Here is a 17,982-nt window from a genome sequence, read left to right as displayed (position 1 = left end):
TGCCCGCTGCTCCCTGGGAGCTGTTATCCCAGGATGATGCTGAGGAGAAGCCAGGGGAAGCGAAACACCCCCCAGGACACACACAGCCAGTCTGGCACAGCCAGGCACTCATGGCACGAGGTAAGGCATTTATTTGCTGCCTCTCCAGCAGGGAGAGGGCTCAGAGTCCAGTTTGGAAGGAACTGCATGACCTTTGGTGAGGTGAGCTGGAAGAGAGAGCGATGGAGATGCTGATGGGAGCCCAGCCTTCTCCTGCCACCCTGTGCCTTCCTATGGTGGTGTGGCTTCATCCCCAGCCTGGGGCTGGAGAGGGAGATAAGAGCTGTGGATGCACTCGGCTAGCTCCAGGTCCCCAGGCAATCTGCTAGAGTTCATTCTTGCAGGAACCTGGAAAGATTAGGAAAAAAAAAAAAAAAAAAACATAAATTCAGCCAGATAAACTCAGTCATTAGCCTGGCTTTGGTTTGTGACTTTCCCAGGCAGAATGAGACTGATCTGAACCTCTGGGAATGTCACCCACACTTGCTGCTTTCCTTTTGGCAAACAACCCAGGCTGGCTTCATCCCCCCACACTCGGGAGTGTCACTGTCACCTCCCTGGCATGTCACAGTCCTTGTATGGGCCCTGTGCACAATGTCCCCAAATCCAGTGACAGTAACAGTCTGTGCTGGATCGGGGGCCAAAATCGTTATGGCTTACAGAGCTCTGACCTGGTGCCTCTGCTGGTGGTTTGAAGAAGAGAAAAGTTGTTTTGGTCATTGCACACATCCCCACTGAGCAGTTAATTGGGGAGTGCAGTTGTAGGATAGCATTCAGTTGGGAAATGCTCCACCAGGCACAGAACAGGGATGGCTGAGTAACTCCACAGGATGCCCTGCGAGCCCCAGAGCTTGCTGGGGTATGACAGGACAGCTTTGTGTCCTACAGGGACCATGAAAAGAGACCAAAAACAGGTTTTGCTTGCTGAGACAGACTTGGCAGAAATTAATTTCAGGACTTTGGAGTCATCCCTTGGAATGAATCCATGTTACCTTGTGATACTGCTCACATTCCTCTGTGCTGTCACTAATAATATGTGCAGGGCACTACTAGAAAACTCAGCCTGCTGGAACCCTCAGTGCTTATGGTAATTACCCCTTTCTGAGATGATTTTTAAGTGTCTATTTGCAGCTACTTTGTTTTCAGACAAGTTCTTTGAATTCTTTTTCTCTCTCAGCCATTACTGCAAGCACTGAACTGGGACTGAATATGCCCTGAACCAGTTCCTCCTGAGTCTTTCCAAGACTCAGCAAGCTGCTGTTGCACACCCCAGCCATGCCTAGTTTCTGGAATTATTTAATGGGAAAATGAGCTCCAAAGAGCTGCCTATCAAAATAAAAGAGTTCAGCTGGTTGTGTTCTGCTTGGAGCCCAGGTGAGCACCACAGGGACACGAGGGGATGCTGTCCCTCTGCGTGGTGGGGACACCAGGCAGGACCCCCCACCTCCAGCCATTTCACACATGACAGCTCTCACTGGGGTCCCTTCCTCAGTTTGCTACTTCGGAGACCCTCTCTGGTGCCCTTACTGATCTGTAAACTTCCAAAAGAAATGCCTAAAACTTCCCAGGCTCATAAATCTGCCAACTTCTGCATGCTCCCTAAACCTCCCTGATTGACTTTTTGGACTGTTAATTTCCTAAGAGCTGGGGGTTCTTTCCTAAGGACTGAGTTATCAGGAAGGGACTGCAGTTGTGAGGTGCTGCCTGCCACAGGTGCCCCACTGCTCCCAGTGCCTCCTCAGCTCTGCCCCACAGCCACGTTTCCATGTGCCAATCGTACAGTTTTTGGCTGCTAAAAGTGCAGCCATAGAAACAGCTTTGGAATGAAGCTAATGGGCTGTTTGTGTTCATCCTTTATTAATTACAGGCTGCTGAGCTTGAGGCAGATCCAGATTAGCAGTGGCATATGTGTTACTGATCTCGCTGGCCCACATCTGCTCCCCGTGGCCAGCATGGCTGGAGGGAGATCCTTCCCCACTGCTTTTTCCAGGCACTTACAGGTCTCCAGCCGCTCCTCCAGGAAAGAGATCTGCTCGCTCAGGGAGTCAATCCTGTCCAGCTGCTGGAGGGAGTGGGACAGGCGGCTGATGGGGTCTGCACCGACATCCTCTGGTGGCATCAGGTTGTGGAAGGGGGCCAGCACCAGCTGGAGCTTCTGCAGGGAGAAGAGGAGCCATGAGTGCATCCCCCCCGGCCAGCAGGACCACCCGGGGGGACGCAGCACCCACCAGGGAGGGCTCAAGGGGCTGTGGGTGTGTTCAAAGGGCTGGAAAAGCCGTGGCGTGGGCGCTGCCGGCGGCTGCGGGGAGCACAGCTGGGATTGCTGCTGGGATGTTAAAAATAGAGCCAGGGAGGAGGGAAACCCTGGCTGCAAACAGCCCCGGGTGGGAGCTGGCTGAGCAGGAACGGGGCAGGGGCATGTGCTGCAACTCGCCTCCTCCAGCGCTTCCACTCTGCTCCTCAGGTCCTCCATTTCTTCCTTCATTTCACTGGAGGGACCTGAAAAAGTGACCGAGGGAATGTCAGCGAGTAAAAAGCCCACTGCCGAGGTGAGGTGGAAGCTGCTGGGGAGAAAGACATGGCTGCAGGGCTCTGGCCAAGCTCTGCTGCTTTCCCCCCCGCCCAGGGTGAGGATCATCCCCCAGAGCATCAGCTGGACCTTCTGGCATCTGCTAAAGGCACAGGCTGCTCCTGCTGCTGCAGCACCTGCAACAAAGTGGGGACGGTTTCATGCAGTGGGGCGATACTTGAAGGACAAAAGATCTGGGGGATCCTGGCCTTTTGTGGCCGTGTTGCCAAAAAACACCCAGCTCTGCCCTGTGCTGTGGTGGGCACAAGGGATTGTCCCTGCCGAGGGCCCTGCACAGGGGTAGAGGCAGGTGGGGCACGTGCAGGCCGTCCCAGATGTTTGCTGCGTGATGCCCGTGCTGGCCACAGCGCATTATTACTCACGGTACGAGTTTGAAGTGTCACAGCGCGTACCAAAAGTAATAATGGGCCGTCACCAGCGGCGCCCGCCGCTCCTCGTGGCTCCGGACCTGCCCTGCAGGAACGAGGATGATGAGGGAGAGAACAGACACATCCCCGACACCTCCAGCCACAGCCAGGCCCTGTCACCCTCACAGACGGATTTGTGCTCAGGAGAAGTGGTTTGAGTGGAAGAAGCGCTCCTGGGTCAGTGAGAATAAAGCAGAGGGGCTCTGGCTGTTGTCCCCTCTCCCATCTCCTGCCACTCCTGCGATGCTGAGTGTTCCCTCAGCTCTCACTGCAGGCCCCCAGCAGCTGGGGCTCAGTGTGGGGACAGGATACCTGCTTGGCTGGAGGTGTCTGGCGCAGGCGCTGGCACCAGGGGCTGGCAGCCCTTCTCATCGGCAGCAAGGCTGAAGCCGTCCCGGCAGGCGCAGTGGAAGCTCCCGGCTGTGTTGATGCAGAGCTGGCTGCACCCGTGGCTCTGGCTGGCACATTCATCCACGTCTGGAACACAGGGACAGCATGGGGGCACAGGGTGAGGGGCACAGGTGGCTTAGGCACAGGGGGGATGCCATGGAACCCCAGTGAGTGCCCCCCAAGTGAGCTGGTGTTTGGGCCGGGCACAGCTCTGCGTGTCTCAGCACCAGCAGTGCCTGGGACAGCCCTGGCTAAACCTGGGCTAAGCTGGAGCGGGTCTGGCCTCCTCCCCTCCTCCTGCTCCCCCCACAGCACAGCCAGAAGGAGAAGCTGTGGTCAGAAATGTCCCAGCTCTGGCCAGGCGGGCGCAGGCAGTGCTCGGCTCTCATCCCAGATTTACGGTTTTGGTTCCAGCCAGCTGTGGCGAGGAGCTATCAGCCTTTCAAGTGTGTACAAAACCCAGTAACCTCTCCTCACACGGGGGAGTTATTAAAGCTGTTCCCACAAAGCAGAAAGAGCTGAAGCTCTTCCCACGCCCGGGCAAATCTGTTTTAGGCAGTGGGAAAATCCTTTCCCCTGGAGCCGGAGCTGTCAGCAACGGGCTCAGCCCTGCCTGGCCCAGCATGGGTCAATGCCACACGCTCCTCCTCTGCCTTACGGGAGGCTGGAAAGCTGGGAAAAGCTGGGAAATGCTGTGGCAGGGGTTTGCAGCACTGGTGTGCACCACACTGCCTGATTTCTCCATGCTGTGAGGAGCACCGGCCTGTTCCTGTGCTGGAGAGGAGCCTGGACATCACCAGACTTCTCCTCCACCCCCAGATATTTTTGGTTTATGGATTTTTAGTCTCTGCAGTAAAAGGGCATTTTAGTTTACAGAAAGAGTTTACAAAGCCTGGGAGGGATGATCACGAACACACGATCCCAGGCCGGGCCCACAAGGGCTCTGTGCTGCAGAGAGGCTCACAGCTCTGCTCCCACTGACCCAGCTCAGAGCAGCAGGCAGAGAAAATGGGGGTGCCAGAGCTGCACAGGAGGGAGCACTGAGGCAGCCAAAGGGAGGCCAGGCCTCCCCTGGGAGCCACACTTCCCATCATTTCCCGGAGCAGGTGTTCCTGTGTGTGCACAGGGACACAATCAGACATGGCCCAAGGTCTGATAATAAGGGATAAGGTCTGACAAGGTCCCTGTCCCCCCTGAGGGGTTGGTGTAGGGCAAAGGACACCCAGAGCCCCGTGGCAGCTGGCATGCTCCCAGGAGAAGCTCTCCCAGCAGCAGCAGCAGTGGGGCAGGTATGACACAGGGAGCAGGGACAGGGGGGACATGGCCAGTACCTGTCTGGCAGGCTCGCCCCGTCCAGCCCGGGGGGCAGGAGCATCTCCCGGGGAAGGCGCAGCTCCCGCCGTTCTGGCACGGCTCCCAGCAGAGAGCTGTGAGAGGAACAGCGGCATGGCATCACCCGGCAGCTCTGGGGCTCCCCAGCTCCCTCCCGCCCACCCTGCATGTGTGCACGCCCCAAAACACACCAGCACCACACAGCAGGGCTGAGCTGCCCAGAGGGAACAGGACTTAGGGTGGGGGGAAGGAAGGGGAGCTGGAAAGAAGCTGAGGGGTCTGCAGGCAGCAAAGATGGGAAGGAGGAGGGCAACAGGCAGCAGCAGCCCCCAGTGCCACGCTCTGAGCTCACTGAGGACAGACTGGCTGCTGCTGTGGTTTGTATTTTTTGCGTCCTGAAAGCGTTTCTCATCCATTTCTGCTGATTTAGATGGGAAGGACTTGTTTTATTTATCCTCTGGTAACTATAAAGGTAATAAGTGATCCCAAAGGAGGAAGGCCCAAGAGGCAGCAGAGAAAAGCTGGGAATTAATCACATATTGAACCGCATTTGACTGTGATGCTGAAAATTTAATTCAGGGAGAATGCACCTGACAGGCAGAGGGTTGGTAAATGAGAGATGTGGTCCCAGGGCCCCCTCCAGGGACACGAGGGGTCTGGGGACGGGCAGTGGCACCGGGGTGACCCAGCAGCTCCTTACCTCTGTTACAGCCGAGCGTGTGGCTGTTTGCTCTGCTCCAGCCAGGACAGCACGAGCCCGTGGGCTGGGGCAGCTGCCTGTACCTCTGCCTGTAGGCAACCCTGTAGATGGTCCTGCAAGGCAAGGATGGGCTGAGCCGGGCGCCCCAAACCCGCGTCCTGCTGCCACAGCAGCTCAGGGCGCTCCCAGGCGCTGGGATCCCCATCCCCGTGGGTCGAGCAGGATCTCTGCTGCCCGTGGCACAGGCAGGTGGGCTCACCTGTAGGTGCTGCAGAGGCGGTGGCCCTGGCAGGTGGTGAGGTAGGGCTGGTACACGGGCTGCACGTGGGACTCGGCGTGGGCGCTCAGGCGGCTCGGCGGCCCCGCGGCTGAGCACACCCTGCGGCTGGGCACAGAGGGCTCGGTCAGTCCCGCAGCCAGGACACGGCCTGAGCTCCCCTCTCTGCACTGGGCTAGTGGACAGCAGTGGCTGGTTGCCCCAGTGACCTGGGAAGCCACTTCAAGCTGTTTCGGGTCAGTGACACAACTCTGGAGCACTGTGAGCGGCGCGGGCGCTTCCTCCCCGTCCCGTGGGAGCAGTTGGGACCCAGATTTTAGGGATGATTTACTCATTGCATTCATTGTCTTCCTTCCCCTAAAATCACTCACTTTCTGGGTGGATTTTTCCTTTCTGAGACTTTTGCATTCCTGAAACGGATACCCCTGTGGTCACCAAGAAATTAATGATTTCACAGGAAGGGTCAGGCTCACCGCAAAAAAATTAGAGGTTGGATAAAAAGCACTCCCCAGCCTTCTAAGATAAGTGTTGTCCAGTAAAAAACTTTCCCAAGGTTAACAGCCAAAGTGGTCTTGGTTAAACATCCTTTTTTTCCAACAATTTCCAGCCCAAGCAGGTCAGTCCCACTGAGGAACCCATCTACTTGTGTCAGCCTCCCAGTTCAATTAGAAACCAAAATAAAAAGTCTGGGAATTAGCATGGACATCAGATGGTTTCCATTAACTCCAGAAAACTCCTCTCAGCCTCATGATTTATGTTATAGAAGATGCAATTTTTAAATGGCAATTGTTTGCTTTGTAAAATTCAGAACAAAGTTTTAGCTGCAGCCTGTGCGTGTGAGCGAGGAATTCAGCTGTGGTTTCAGTCCTGGACAGAATGTGAAAGGTTTGACGCTGGAGGAGCATTTCAGTGTAAAAACAAACTTTGTAGAAAATGTGAGCTGTGTCTGGGGGAGGGTTTTGAGCTCCAGCTCCTCTCGGCTGGGGAAGAAACTGGGGCACTGAGCTCTGGACTTCCTCAGACCCAGCAGGAGCTGAGCTGTGCCTGCCCAGGCTGTGCTGGGATCCAGGGAGTTCTCCCAGACCCATTTCCCAGAAAGGGAAGGGGAATTGCTGGAGCTGCCACTGCTGGGCTGGCAGGACCATGGGCCCCAGCAGCATCCTGGGGGCACAAAGCACAGCCCGGGGCTTTCCACACCTGTGTCCCTGGCTGTCCATCAGAGCTGGGAGCTGTGTCCTCCTCTGATGGGAGCTGCATCCTTCAGTGACAGTGTCTTCACAAGGCTTGATTTGCGTGCTAGCAGGATTTCACACGTATTTTAATGAAGGATGTGCTTGAAAGAGACTGTAATAATTCCTGAACAGCTCAGGGCCTGATGAGCTTTTGACTCTCCTGGACAAAAAGCCCAGAGCGCCTTTGTGTCCCTGCATGGAGTTCAACAGAGCTGAGACATTTCCTCTGAGAGATGTTTTAGCTTCAGTGAGAAAGCAAACAACCAGCAACGGGCTGCTGAGCCCTGGGAGAGCTTTTTCCACCTCCTCACCAGCCCAGAGAGCCACACAGGGCTGTCCCCCCCCAGAGAGGATGTGCCTCACCCTGACGGGTGGAGAACACACCTGAGAGGTGCAGACAAAACTGGGCCTTACCCTGCCTGGGCAAATCCCTCCATGCTGGTGGTGCTGAGGATGAGGAGGAGTCCCCAGAGGAGGCAGCTGAGGCTCCACATGTCCCGTCCCTCCTGCAGCACTGGGTCCTGCTCTTCCGTGGGATGTGCTGGCTCCTACTGCATGGCTCGTCCTTCAGTGGGGATCCCTGCAAGCAGGAGAGCAGCACTGTGAGTGAGGGAGGACATTTCAGGAGAAAATCCTTCACTGAAAGAGTGATTGGGTGCTGGAATGGTCTGCCCAGGGAGGCAGCAGAGTCACCGTCCCTGTGTTTAAAAAAAGACTGGACGTGGCACTCAGTGCCATGGTTTAGTAGATAAGGAGGTGTTATCCTTATCAAAGGACTCCAAGGACTTGATCTCAAAGGTCTTTTCCAACCTAGGTCATTCTGTGGTTCTATGAGGTGTCCCTGCCCAGCTGGTGACACCGACAGAGCCGTGGGGACAAACCCCTGGCAAGGTGGGAGCTGCTCCAGGCACAAACCCACCTTGCCCCGCTCGTCTCATCAGCGTGGCACAATGTTAATTCAGGAATTATCCTTGATTTACGCCGGGGGATGCCTGGAGATGCTCTCAGGGCACCAGGAGCTGTGCAGTTGTGTGTTGAGGGGCAGGGAAGGGACGTGTTTTGCCTCCAACTCGCAGCCAGTTCCAAGCAGTGAGGGCAAAACAATGGCCTGTCATTTCTTAATGCACACAGCATTGTAAAGCTGTGTTTTCCCACCACATTAAACACTGAAATCTGATCTTCTCCTCTTTAAAATACAAACTCGTGACAGAGAAAAGTGCTGTAAGGGCCATATGTACCATCTGCAGAGTTGGCTCTGAGGCACTAACTGAGAGGTTTTGGTTTTCTAGCAGAGGACAAATACAAAACAAGGCTGAAGAGGGTCAGTAACAATTTCCAGTTGAAACAATATCTCATTTAAACAAACCACTTGGCCTCCGGATGGCAGCAGCTGAAGGAGGAAGAAATAAAGAAACCCACCTTAAATATGCACCAATTAAAGAAAGAACCTTCTGCTTAAACTTTCTGAAAGGGGAGGCTACACAAAAAACCTTCTAAGACTGCAGATATGGTGATCTGCAAATTAACTTTCTAAAATTCCCACATGCTGTAGGGCAGGATTGGACTGGAAAATTGAAGTTTGAGCCCCACATTCCACTGGGAAATCCCAACTCTGAGACAGGTTGTTACAAATAACCATGGCAAATCTGCAGACCCTGCAGGTCCCCAAGCCCTTCTCCAAGGCACTCAGGATCGTCCTTTCCTTGGTGCAGGAGAAGAATCTGAGGCAGGGAGAAATGGAGATTCACATCTGGAGGGAGACCAGCCTGGTGCCTTCCTTCCCCTTAATATCAAATGTCAAATATCAAATATCCCAGCAGATTTCCATGCAAGCCCAGCCCTGAGCATGGAAGGAGGATTTTGGTGCTTTAAAGCTTGTAGTCCTCCATTCTTCTTCAAACACAGCAATTCGTTTAATTTCCTAATGAAGAATGTATGGTGCCTCCACCATCAGGAAAGCAAATCTTGCTTGTCCTGCAGGATTTTTAAAAATAGTGAAGGAGTTTTCCCTCTCCCCAGTCCTCCTGGAGACATTCCAAGGACACTGGTGCACAGACACACACCAACTCCCCTTTGCTCTGTCAGCCAGCTTTTCCCAGGGCTATACTGGGACACAAAACTTCCCTACAATCCCAGATCCCGGGTTCTCAGTGCTGCTCCTCAAGTCTGGAAGTCAAACTCTGCCAACCGTCTCCATCCTCCCACAGGATTCCCGTGGCTGCCATGGGAGCTTTCCTTGTGGGGAAGGCAAGAAACACAGGGCACGAGCCTAAAATACAGAGTTTGTTTTTTCACTTTGAACTGGAGCAGCACTGCCCTACCTCGAGGATCCCTCTGGGCCATAAAATTATGGTTGCTGTGTTCCAGAGAAAGCTGTAAAAGTAGAAAATACGATAGTCTAGACTTGTCTTTTCTATGGGTTTACAAAAATCAACCTCTTTAAAGCTGCTGAAGATCCTCCAACCTGTTGCCACCATCTATCCCATGCTTTTTTAAAGCACCAAACTTAAGGAAGAAAAAAATTATGCTCAAGAAAAAATAAATACTTTTTTTTTCCTCTGCCTTTTAAGCCTCTCAGATGAAGAGGTGAAGCCCCGTGGTCTGACAAGTGAAATTATGTCTTAGGGGTCAGCCAACCTTCCTTGGCTGACCACGTGCTCCTGCAAGTCTGGGGGTCCTTGTCCCACCAGCCAGAACCATTCCCAAAATTCTCCTAAATTCCCAAAATTCTGCTCTTGCCTCACCTGCCACAGCAAGCGAGGGGACACACAACCCACGGCAGAGGTGAGCAGCACTTTGTCCAGCTCTGCCCACAGAACCATGACTAAAACTCCAGCTGATGGCAGCAGGAGGAATCGTGCTCTGGCTGCAGAAGGAAGAAAAAAATCCAGCTCCTGGCGAGGATGCGATGGATCTCCCGGGAGCACCACGGCTGCACTCCTCCAGACAGCCCGGCCTGGTTCTGCAGGTGAAACCGCGGCTCCAAACCTGGCCTGTGCCCTCAGAGCCAAACCCTGCCCGAGGGGGTCAGCGCCAGCCGCAGGGGATGGATTCTCCCTCGCAGACACCTCCAGCTGCTCCCCGCGCGGGCTGGGATGCGGTGCCGCGGGATGGAGCGGGACACGGGCATGGTGACACCGCCGAGGGGGCTGTGCCACTGTCCGGCGGGGCACGGGGACACGGGGACAGCGTCACCATGCAGAGAGCCGGTACCGCCGGGGGCTGCGGGGCTGCGGATGTCCCGGGCGGCTGCAGGTTCTGCAGAGTCCCGGGTACCGCGGGGGCTGCGGGGACGCGGGTGTCCCGGGGGGTTGTAGGCACACGGGTGTCCCGGGGGGTTGTAGGGACACGGATGTCCCCGGGAGGCCGTAGGGACACGGGTGTCCCGTGGGGAGGCGGGGACGCGGATGTCCCGGGGATGCTCCCGCGGCCGCAGCAGCCCGAGCCCTGAGCCCTCCCGCCGGCCCAGGCCCCCTCCGGCCGCCCCCCGCGCTGCGGTACCGAGCCCCGCTCCGCCGGCACCCCCGTCCCCCGCCCGTCCCCGCCGGGGATGCGGCCGTGCCCCTCCCCGGCCGTGCCGAGCTCCGGGCGGCGCCCGCCGGGACTCACCGGTGCCGGTGGCGGAGCCGCGGAGTCGCCGCCGCGCCGCGGCCCCCCGCGCATTTCCTCCCCCGGCCCGAGCCGGTCCCTCCGCCCCGGCCCAATGAGCTCCCGGCGGGGAGGAAAGCGGAGCCTCCCGGCCTGGGGGAAGCGCCGGGGCCCGGGGATCTCCGCTTGCCCCCGCCCCGCCGGCCCCCGCCGGCCGCCACCTGCCCCCGGCTCTCCGGGACGCGTGCGGGGACAGGGCAGCACCGGCGGAGCCGCGGGGACCCGCGGGGAGTCCCGTGGGGACAGCGCGGGAGCCCCCAGACGCCCCGGTGAGGGCTGAGGGGACACGCTGCTGGAGTGTCCCAAATGTTGTCGCTGATGGGGACAGGATTGCGGGGGGCTCCTGCCCTGGGTGGATGGGGAGCCTTACCTGTGAGCCCAGGGCAGGAGGAGCCCCCGGCCCCACGGGGGACACGCGGTCTCTGGGCCCCCCCAAGGGCCCAGCCCGGCTGGGTGGGCAGGGATTAACAGCGAGACATCGCGGCTCAGCCCCGGCCCCTCGCCCAGGGCTGTTCGGAGTCCCCGCGGGGATGCTCCATCACCAGCGCGGTGGCCAGGGCAAACTGAATTCTCTTTACTAAAAATGTCTGTCCTGGTCCGCACTCCCCACCACGAGCAGAGCGGATTTGAAGAGGAGACATCACCTCTCCCTGGGTTAGAGACCTGCTCCAGACCCTCCCGCCGTGCCCGTTAATCCCCCTGAGCTCCTTCCAAAGTCCTGCAGGAGCTGGTGATCAACCGCCAGGTTTCCCGAAAATCATAAAGGATGCTTAGAGAATTCCTTGGAAGCCCCCCAGCTGCAGAGGGACCCTCCGGGGTGACACCCAGGGCTCAGCCCCGGCTGCCCAACACCTGCCCCGGGACAGCTCGGGCAGGCCGAGCCCAGCTGCCTACAGACTTCTCCTCTTAAATGCCCAGTTATTTATCAAAGCGGCTCGGGTTGTGCCAAATTGCCACTTGTTTTGTCTACATTTTTGTCTGGAAAGTTAGAGCACAGTGGGTTATTGTTTCTCAAATGACTTAGGCGCCTGCCCATGCACAGAGCCATTCTTAAAGATAGCAGGGATCTGATGTGCAAATGAATGGCAGGATACAGCCCCCTGGGAATATTTGTTCCCATTAAGCCCTGTAAATTTTTTGAAAGCGTGTAAGCATTTAAAGGAAATATTTACCAGTTCAACAATAATGGCTCCAAGAGAACAACTGAGATCACTGGCCCATCCCCTCTGTTTCCTCAGGGATACGCTGGGGCTGCTGATGGGACTGGAACTGCCTCGGGCCGTGCTGCACCCTCCGGGGAAGCTGATGGGTGCTTGGGGCTCTCCGTGTAAAAGGGGCTTTGGTGGGATCCTCCCTGAGAGGGGAACAGAGGGGAATCCTCTCTGGAAGTGCTGGTGGAGATGGAGATCCCTCCCAGCAGCAGGGAAAGGTTTGCTGGTGCTGGTGGAAGTGCAGCTCGGTGTTGTAAAGCAGCTCACACGGGTTTGTTCACCCTCTGGAGCCATCCTACCTCTGGGGAATGATTTCAGCTCCCTTAATTTCATCAGCACAGGCAACTTCTCCCGGGAGCCTTGGAAGCACAGTAATTATCTTGTCATGCAGAGAGCATTATTGAGTTTTTTTCTGGTGTACGGGGGAGATGAACAGAGCCTGAATTATTGTCTAATAATTGCAAAGTGCGTGTGGAAGCCAGAGCTTCTCTGTGTGGCCATACTGAAAACACGGGATCTCATTTTGCAGCTGAGACAACTCACCTCATCCACGGTGCCCCATCAGGTGTCCTGAGCAGGGATCCTTTGTTTAAGGAGCATCTTGGTTTCTTTCTGTGAGGACAGAAAAAGCCCAGTGTTACACTCCCCTTGTCAGGCAGCCAGCCAGCCAGCAGTGACCCAGCCCTCACCCACGATGGACCTGGTGCTCCCTGGACACTCCCAAAGATCCCTGCAGGGTGGTGGCCACAGAGCCCCTGTGGCACTGAGCTCACACCGCTGCTGTGCCAGAGCGGCACAGACACTGTCACACCCGTGGCAGGGCACGAGGAAACCCATCCCCATCCCACAGAGGGTGTTTTAGGAGCATCCCATGGCCCTGATTCTCCTTCACCTTGCTGTGATCCCAGTGGGAATCCAGGCAGAGCCACGGTGCCTTTGCACCTTTTAGGGCTGAGCAGGCCGGGGGATGAGCAGGGGCTGATGAGCAGAAGGGATTTGCTGAGCAGGATCCATCCCCTCCAGCAGCTTTGCCAGTGCTCAAGGCTGGCATTTTCCAAGAACCCAGGAGAATAGGAGTGCACGTGGCACACTCTCCCAGCTCACCTCCCTGATTTGTGATCCCATCTGCTGTTCCCCAGCACTCTCTTTTACCATTACACTCTCTTTCACCATTACACTCTACCATTTACCCTCATTTAAGGACAAGCAATCCCTCACTGCCCAGGAAACTTTTGCATGAATCCCTGGGATTCCAAGTGCAAAGTTGATGGTGAGGAAGAGGATGGACTCGTCCTTCAGCTCCTCACAGGACACCACCACACAGCACAGGACCGAGCACACTCCTTCCAGGGACCCCACTGGAGCCTTCTCAGCCACAGACAGCCACTCCCTAAGTGCGCTGAGCATTTTTAAATTCTGCCAGTATTTTAACTGCAGAAAGTTTCCTTTCCAGTTGCATTTATTGGGTCAAATTTTTGCTCGAGCAAGTGCCCGTGTCAGCTGCTAAAGAGCTGCACACAGCCCATTAAAAGAGCATTTAATCCTCTGCTCTCAGGGAGGGTTCTGTGTCTTCTGTGCTAATATTCATTATGCTGGGAGGGAAATCCCCCAGGACGAGGCCTGGCAAAGCTCCCTTGGAAGCAGAGGAGTTATGCCAGTTCAGAGTGGGGGAAAATCAGATCTCTTGGCACTGTTAATGTCAGTGTGATGAGCTCCTGACAAAGGCAGCAGGGGATTTTGGCTCCTGCCTGAATCCAAAGTCCTCCCTTGCCCCATGTTTTACATTTTTCCCCCACAGCTTTCTCCCTTGCTCACCAGCAGTGTACTCCCACGACATCTAATATTAATGCTTGTCTCCAGGCCAGCAAAGAAATGTTTCTGCCCAGCCTCCCTCTTGGATTCAGCAATGTCAAAACTTCCTTGTCTCCCACTGGTTTTACCACCAGCGTGAGCTGGGAGGGACGGCGAGTGCTGGCCCCGAGCAGATCCCAGGCTGAGCACCAGGCTGGCTGTGCAGGTGAGATTTTCACCCACCTCCCAATTTCCTAGAGCCTGCCAAGCCCACTGCACCTGCCTGGGCACCCAACATCCCCCTGAGAGCATCTGTGGGGGATTGAGGGCTGGAGCTGAGGGCTGGAAGCTCTTCCCTGTTTGGTAGGAGAGCCTGGAGGGTGGGAGGTATTTGGGGCATGAAGAAGGAAGGATTAACAGTGGAGAATTGAAGTCCCACATCAGGAACCTGCTCTTTAGAGAGGAGCCCCTCACAGAAAATGGGACGTGCCCAGGCACACGAGCTCTCCCCAAGCTGGAGTGCTGGAGTGACAGATGGATGGGGACACAGGCAGGAGGGTGACACACATACAGATGCAAAAACCTTTCAGCCCCCACAAGCCGTGGCTGACCCCATACCTGCGGTGCACAATGGGCTCTCACTGGTCTCCACGGGGGTCTGCCACAGAACTGGAGGCACTTGCTAAAGCAAAAGGGAATTTTTGGTGCTTCTCAAAAATAGTAAAAGGAGGAATGGCGCTTTTTTGGCTGTTCTAGGACAAACTCTTCTGCTCAGGACTTCATGAGGCTGTTTGTAAACTTTACACTTCAGTTTAAGCTTTGGAGCAGCCCCTGCTCTGCAGGGCTCTGTGAGGAAAATGACCTCCCACTATTCTGTTCTGGCCCACATTGTTCTCAGCTGCGTCAGCTGCGCACCAGCTATCTCAGTGGAAATCTAGAGGAGTCCACTGATGGCAGTGGGATAAAACCAGGCCAAACCAAGAAAAGAGCTTGACCCATAACTCTCACTCTTGTTGCCACCAGTGGCTCAGGACTCTGCATATTAAAACTGAGACCTGAGCCCCACAAAGTGATTTTTTTTCTTTTTTTTTTTTTTTTTTTTGGCCTGAGTAAGGATTCACAAGCATTAGTTGTCTCAGGACCAGTGTGTTATAACTTAAAGTGCCCATGGAGACGTCCAGCAGCTGAGCTGGAGCTGTGCAAAAACAAATGCAGGAACAGGGCACCATCCCATAGCCAGCTTTATTTTCCCTCACGTGCACACTTTAATTTTTACTTACATTTAGAGGACAGAGCAATGGCTGCAATGTAAAAAGTGGGAAATGATTCATCCCACCAAGAATAAACTGAATTTTGTGGCTTTCTATAAAATTTCCCTGGCAAAACCTGGCAGTGGTCCCCTGCCCCACTTTCCCAGTGAATCAGCACATGGGAGGTGTGGTGGGATAGCTGGGAGCTGCAGGATGGCTCAGCCCCTTCACCATCCCAGGGAACAGCTCAGCAGAGAGCCTTCCACACAAGAAATTCTTGCTCTGATTATCTTTCCCTTGCAGGGGAGAGTTTCCAGCTGCAGGATCCTGCCCTAGGTTGTGGGCAGGACAGGGATCCCGGCGCTCACTTTGGGAGAGAGGAAAGAACAGTTCTGATCCCCACTTTTCATTCCAGAGACACTTTTGTTTCCCTGCCTGGTCTGGGACCTCTTCCCCGGTGTTTCTCCCAGCCCTCCTGCTGCTGCTGGGACGGTGGGGAGGGCTCGTTGACCCCAATTTGCTGCAGTTTGTAAATCTGCCTCCCCGGGGCCAGCCCCACCTGCAGCAGCAGAGCCTGGGAAAAGGCTCGAATGAGCCTCCGGACCGGATTCAATTTCTCATCCTTACCTCCAGGGAAACTTGGGAGAGCTGGTAGTGGAACAGCAGAGAGGGGGAGTAGCTCCATCAGCAGATCCCAGGGAAGAGCAGTGAGAATCTGCCGGAGGAGATCCGTGTTTCTCACTGCTGCCCAGAGGTGAGGTGGATTTTTGAGGATGCTCCAGCTCCAGCCACAAACGGCCTTCCACATCCTCCCAAGCACTGCCAGACCTTCCCAATCCAGCTTGAAATTAATTTAACCACTGGCAAAGCCTTGTTGTTTCTTTCTGCGTTTGATTCTCTGCTCAGGGGGTTGGTTCCATGAATGCTGGACCCTGGGAAAAAATATGCTGGGTTATTTCTACCAAGAGCCCTTCACTGGCGTGGTTCTGCTCCATATTCCTGCACAGCCAGACAGTGCCTGGGTATCCCAGCAGTTCCTTTATCCCAAAATACCCCGGGTGCCTCACTGGAATCCTCCTGCCTGCACCGTGCAATGTCACGGATGAGGACAGCAGGACCCACAGGTAGCTGCAGACAGCATGAAAACCACCCAGCTCCGTGGTCATAAATCTGGGAGGCTTTGCTGAGCTCCTGGTGTGCACACCCAGCATGATCCAGGCTCGGCTGTTAGTCAGGACAAGCCTTGGTGGGAGAGCCAGGACAGCCCCTGCCCACATCCCTGTCCTGCCCCACATCCCACCCGGGTCTGGGGTGAATTCAGCAGCACACAGAGGAGAGCAGAGGGCAGGGGGCAGAGCGGGGAGGATGGACAGCCTGGTGATGTACCAGAGGTATGCAGAGAGCAGACAGAGGGAAAAGGGAGGGAGTTACAGAAAGAAGAGATTAGCTAAGAATTCCCAGCTATCTCACAGGAATTTGTGCAAGTGTTTGCAGCCTCTACATGCACAGGAGGTAAAATCTACCCACTGGCTTCTCCTCCCCGTGAAAACAGCCTGAATGCCAGCGGGGTGACTTAAAAATAACAGTGCTGGAGGCTGGGCTGTGCTCAGAGCAAAGCCGTGCTCAGCACGTGGCTGACAGCAGATCCAGCCTCGCCGGGAGCAGGTGGAGGCTGCCTCACACACCTGTGTGCTCCAAGGGATGCTTTGCACACCTGTGTGCTCCAAGGGATGCTTTGCACACCTGCTCACTCCGAGCTGGGTGTTCAACCATCCCCCAAGGCTCCCAGCATCACAAGCAGGGCCAAAACGCACTCAGAGCTCACAGGGACGCGCTCCCGCTGCCCGCAGTGCCAGCTCCCCATCCCATCCCATCCCATCCCATCCCATCCCATCCCATCCCATCCCATCCCATCCCATCCCATCCCATCCCATCCCATCCATCCCCGCTGTGGCTCTGTGGTACCTTGGGTGCCCCCCTGTCCCCCGCCGTGCTCCCCGGTGGCTCCTGGTGGCCACCCCTGCCCGGCCACGCCGGATCCAGCGGCCCCGGGCGCCGTCCCGGTGGTCCCGGTGGTCCCGGTGGTCCCGGTGTCCCCGGCATGGCCGGCTGCGCACAGGCAGGAGGTGGCTGCTGAGGTGGAAGGGCGGCTTTTTATGCTTTTCTTCCTGTATAAATCAGGCCGGGGATGGACAATCCCAGACAGGACTTCCTGTGTGTGTTGTGAGCTGATAACGGGCGCCGCGAGGAGAACAAACACGGCCGCCCCGAGGGGGAGAGGGGCCACGGGGCGGGACCCCCACGCCGAGCCCACCACGGCGAGGAGGCAGCCACGAGTCCCTGGGGACAGGGGCAGGGACAGAACTGCTGGCCCAGGCTCCCTCCTGAGCCTCACACCAGGCCTGAGATGGGTGGGACCCATCCCGCCCCACTGGGGCACATTTTGGCAGTTCCCACTCCTATTCCCCCTCAAAGGGGGACACTGGGGACCCCCACGTCACCAGGGACCTGTGGCAAGCATGTCAGGGTTGGTGGCCACCTCCTCGAGAGGGGCCATGTCAATGCTGACCGCCATTGGAGCACCTTCTGGGGTATTTGCAGCCCCCCGAAATTTGGGGTACAAGGCTGTGCTGAGGTTATTGTCACCCTGTCACACTGTGCTGGGTTGGGAAAGAGAGAGGTGCGTGGTTTGGGCCACTAAACCTGCAGGGCATCACCTGACAAAGGCGTTCTCTTCAGGGCCAGGCAGCAGAGAAGTGTGGAAACATCTGCCCTGATGCCCTCCCTAATTTTCAAGCCCATTCAGGTGCAAAACTGATTGTATTCCAAATTTAATCTGTGTGAGCGTGTGTGTGTGACCTCAGTTCTGGGCAACCAAAGGGGGAACAATACAGTTTGTAAGGGGATTTTGGAACTTCAATCCAGGCTAAAAATCAGAGGCATTTTGGAGCGTGAGGACTGTGGCAGTGGCAATTATTTCTCGACTCTCCAGACCCGTGGGTTCTGCTCCTGTCCCAGCAGAGTGCCTGGCATGGATTTAGGGCCACGTGCCACCTGGGGTCCCCTGTGTCCCCAGCTCATGCCGGCAGCTCCTGCGCAGGCTCACGGGGAGCAC

The 17,982-nt window shown here is 56.1% G+C and overlaps 1 protein-coding gene across 1 annotated transcript; it reads right to left on the bottom strand.

The window, feature by feature from the left end:
- Positions 1 to 111: 111 nt before the first annotated feature.
- On the bottom strand, positions 112 to 16,992 carry EGFL7 (EGF like domain multiple 7). Its single transcript, XM_053962118.1, has 11 exons — positions 16,833 to 16,992; positions 15,495 to 15,799; positions 12,370 to 12,438; positions 7,382 to 7,547; positions 5,718 to 5,843; positions 5,459 to 5,571; positions 4,758 to 4,853; positions 3,349 to 3,513; positions 2,474 to 2,538; positions 2,038 to 2,194; positions 112 to 387 (listed from the first exon to the last, which is right to left on the bottom strand). Exons 4-11 carry the CDS (start codon positions 7,459 to 7,461, stop codon positions 365 to 367), a joined length of 825 nt encoding a protein of 274 aa, XP_053818093.1. The 5' UTR covers positions 7,462 to 7,547; positions 12,370 to 12,438; positions 15,495 to 15,799; positions 16,833 to 16,992; the 3' UTR covers positions 112 to 364.
- Between the last annotated feature and the right edge of the window lie 990 nt (positions 16,993 to 17,982).

The sequence above is a fragment of the Vidua chalybeata genome, chromosome 21, assembly GCF_026979565.1.
Source record: "Vidua chalybeata isolate OUT-0048 chromosome 21, bVidCha1 merged haplotype, whole genome shotgun sequence".
Taxonomy (NCBI): domain Eukaryota; kingdom Metazoa; phylum Chordata; class Aves; order Passeriformes; family Viduidae; genus Vidua; species Vidua chalybeata.
Note: the sequence above shows the minus strand (reverse complement) of the source record. Positions and strands in the feature narration are given on the sequence as shown.

Bases quoted from the DNA above. Each gene is read 5' to 3' on its own strand.
- EGFL7 (XM_053962118.1), bottom strand. From the start codon at position 7,461: ATGTGGAGCCTCAGCTGCCTCCTCTGGGGACTCCTCCTCATCCTCAGC. The intron at 4,854-5,458 runs GTAAGGAGCTGC...TTCCTCTCACAG, and splicing joins CACGCTCGGCTGTAACAGAG to CTCTCTGCTGGGAGCCGTGC. The intron at 2,539-3,348 runs GTATCCTGTCCC...TCACTTTTTCAG, and splicing joins AGACACCTCCAGCCAAGCAG to GTCCCTCCAGTGAAATGAAG.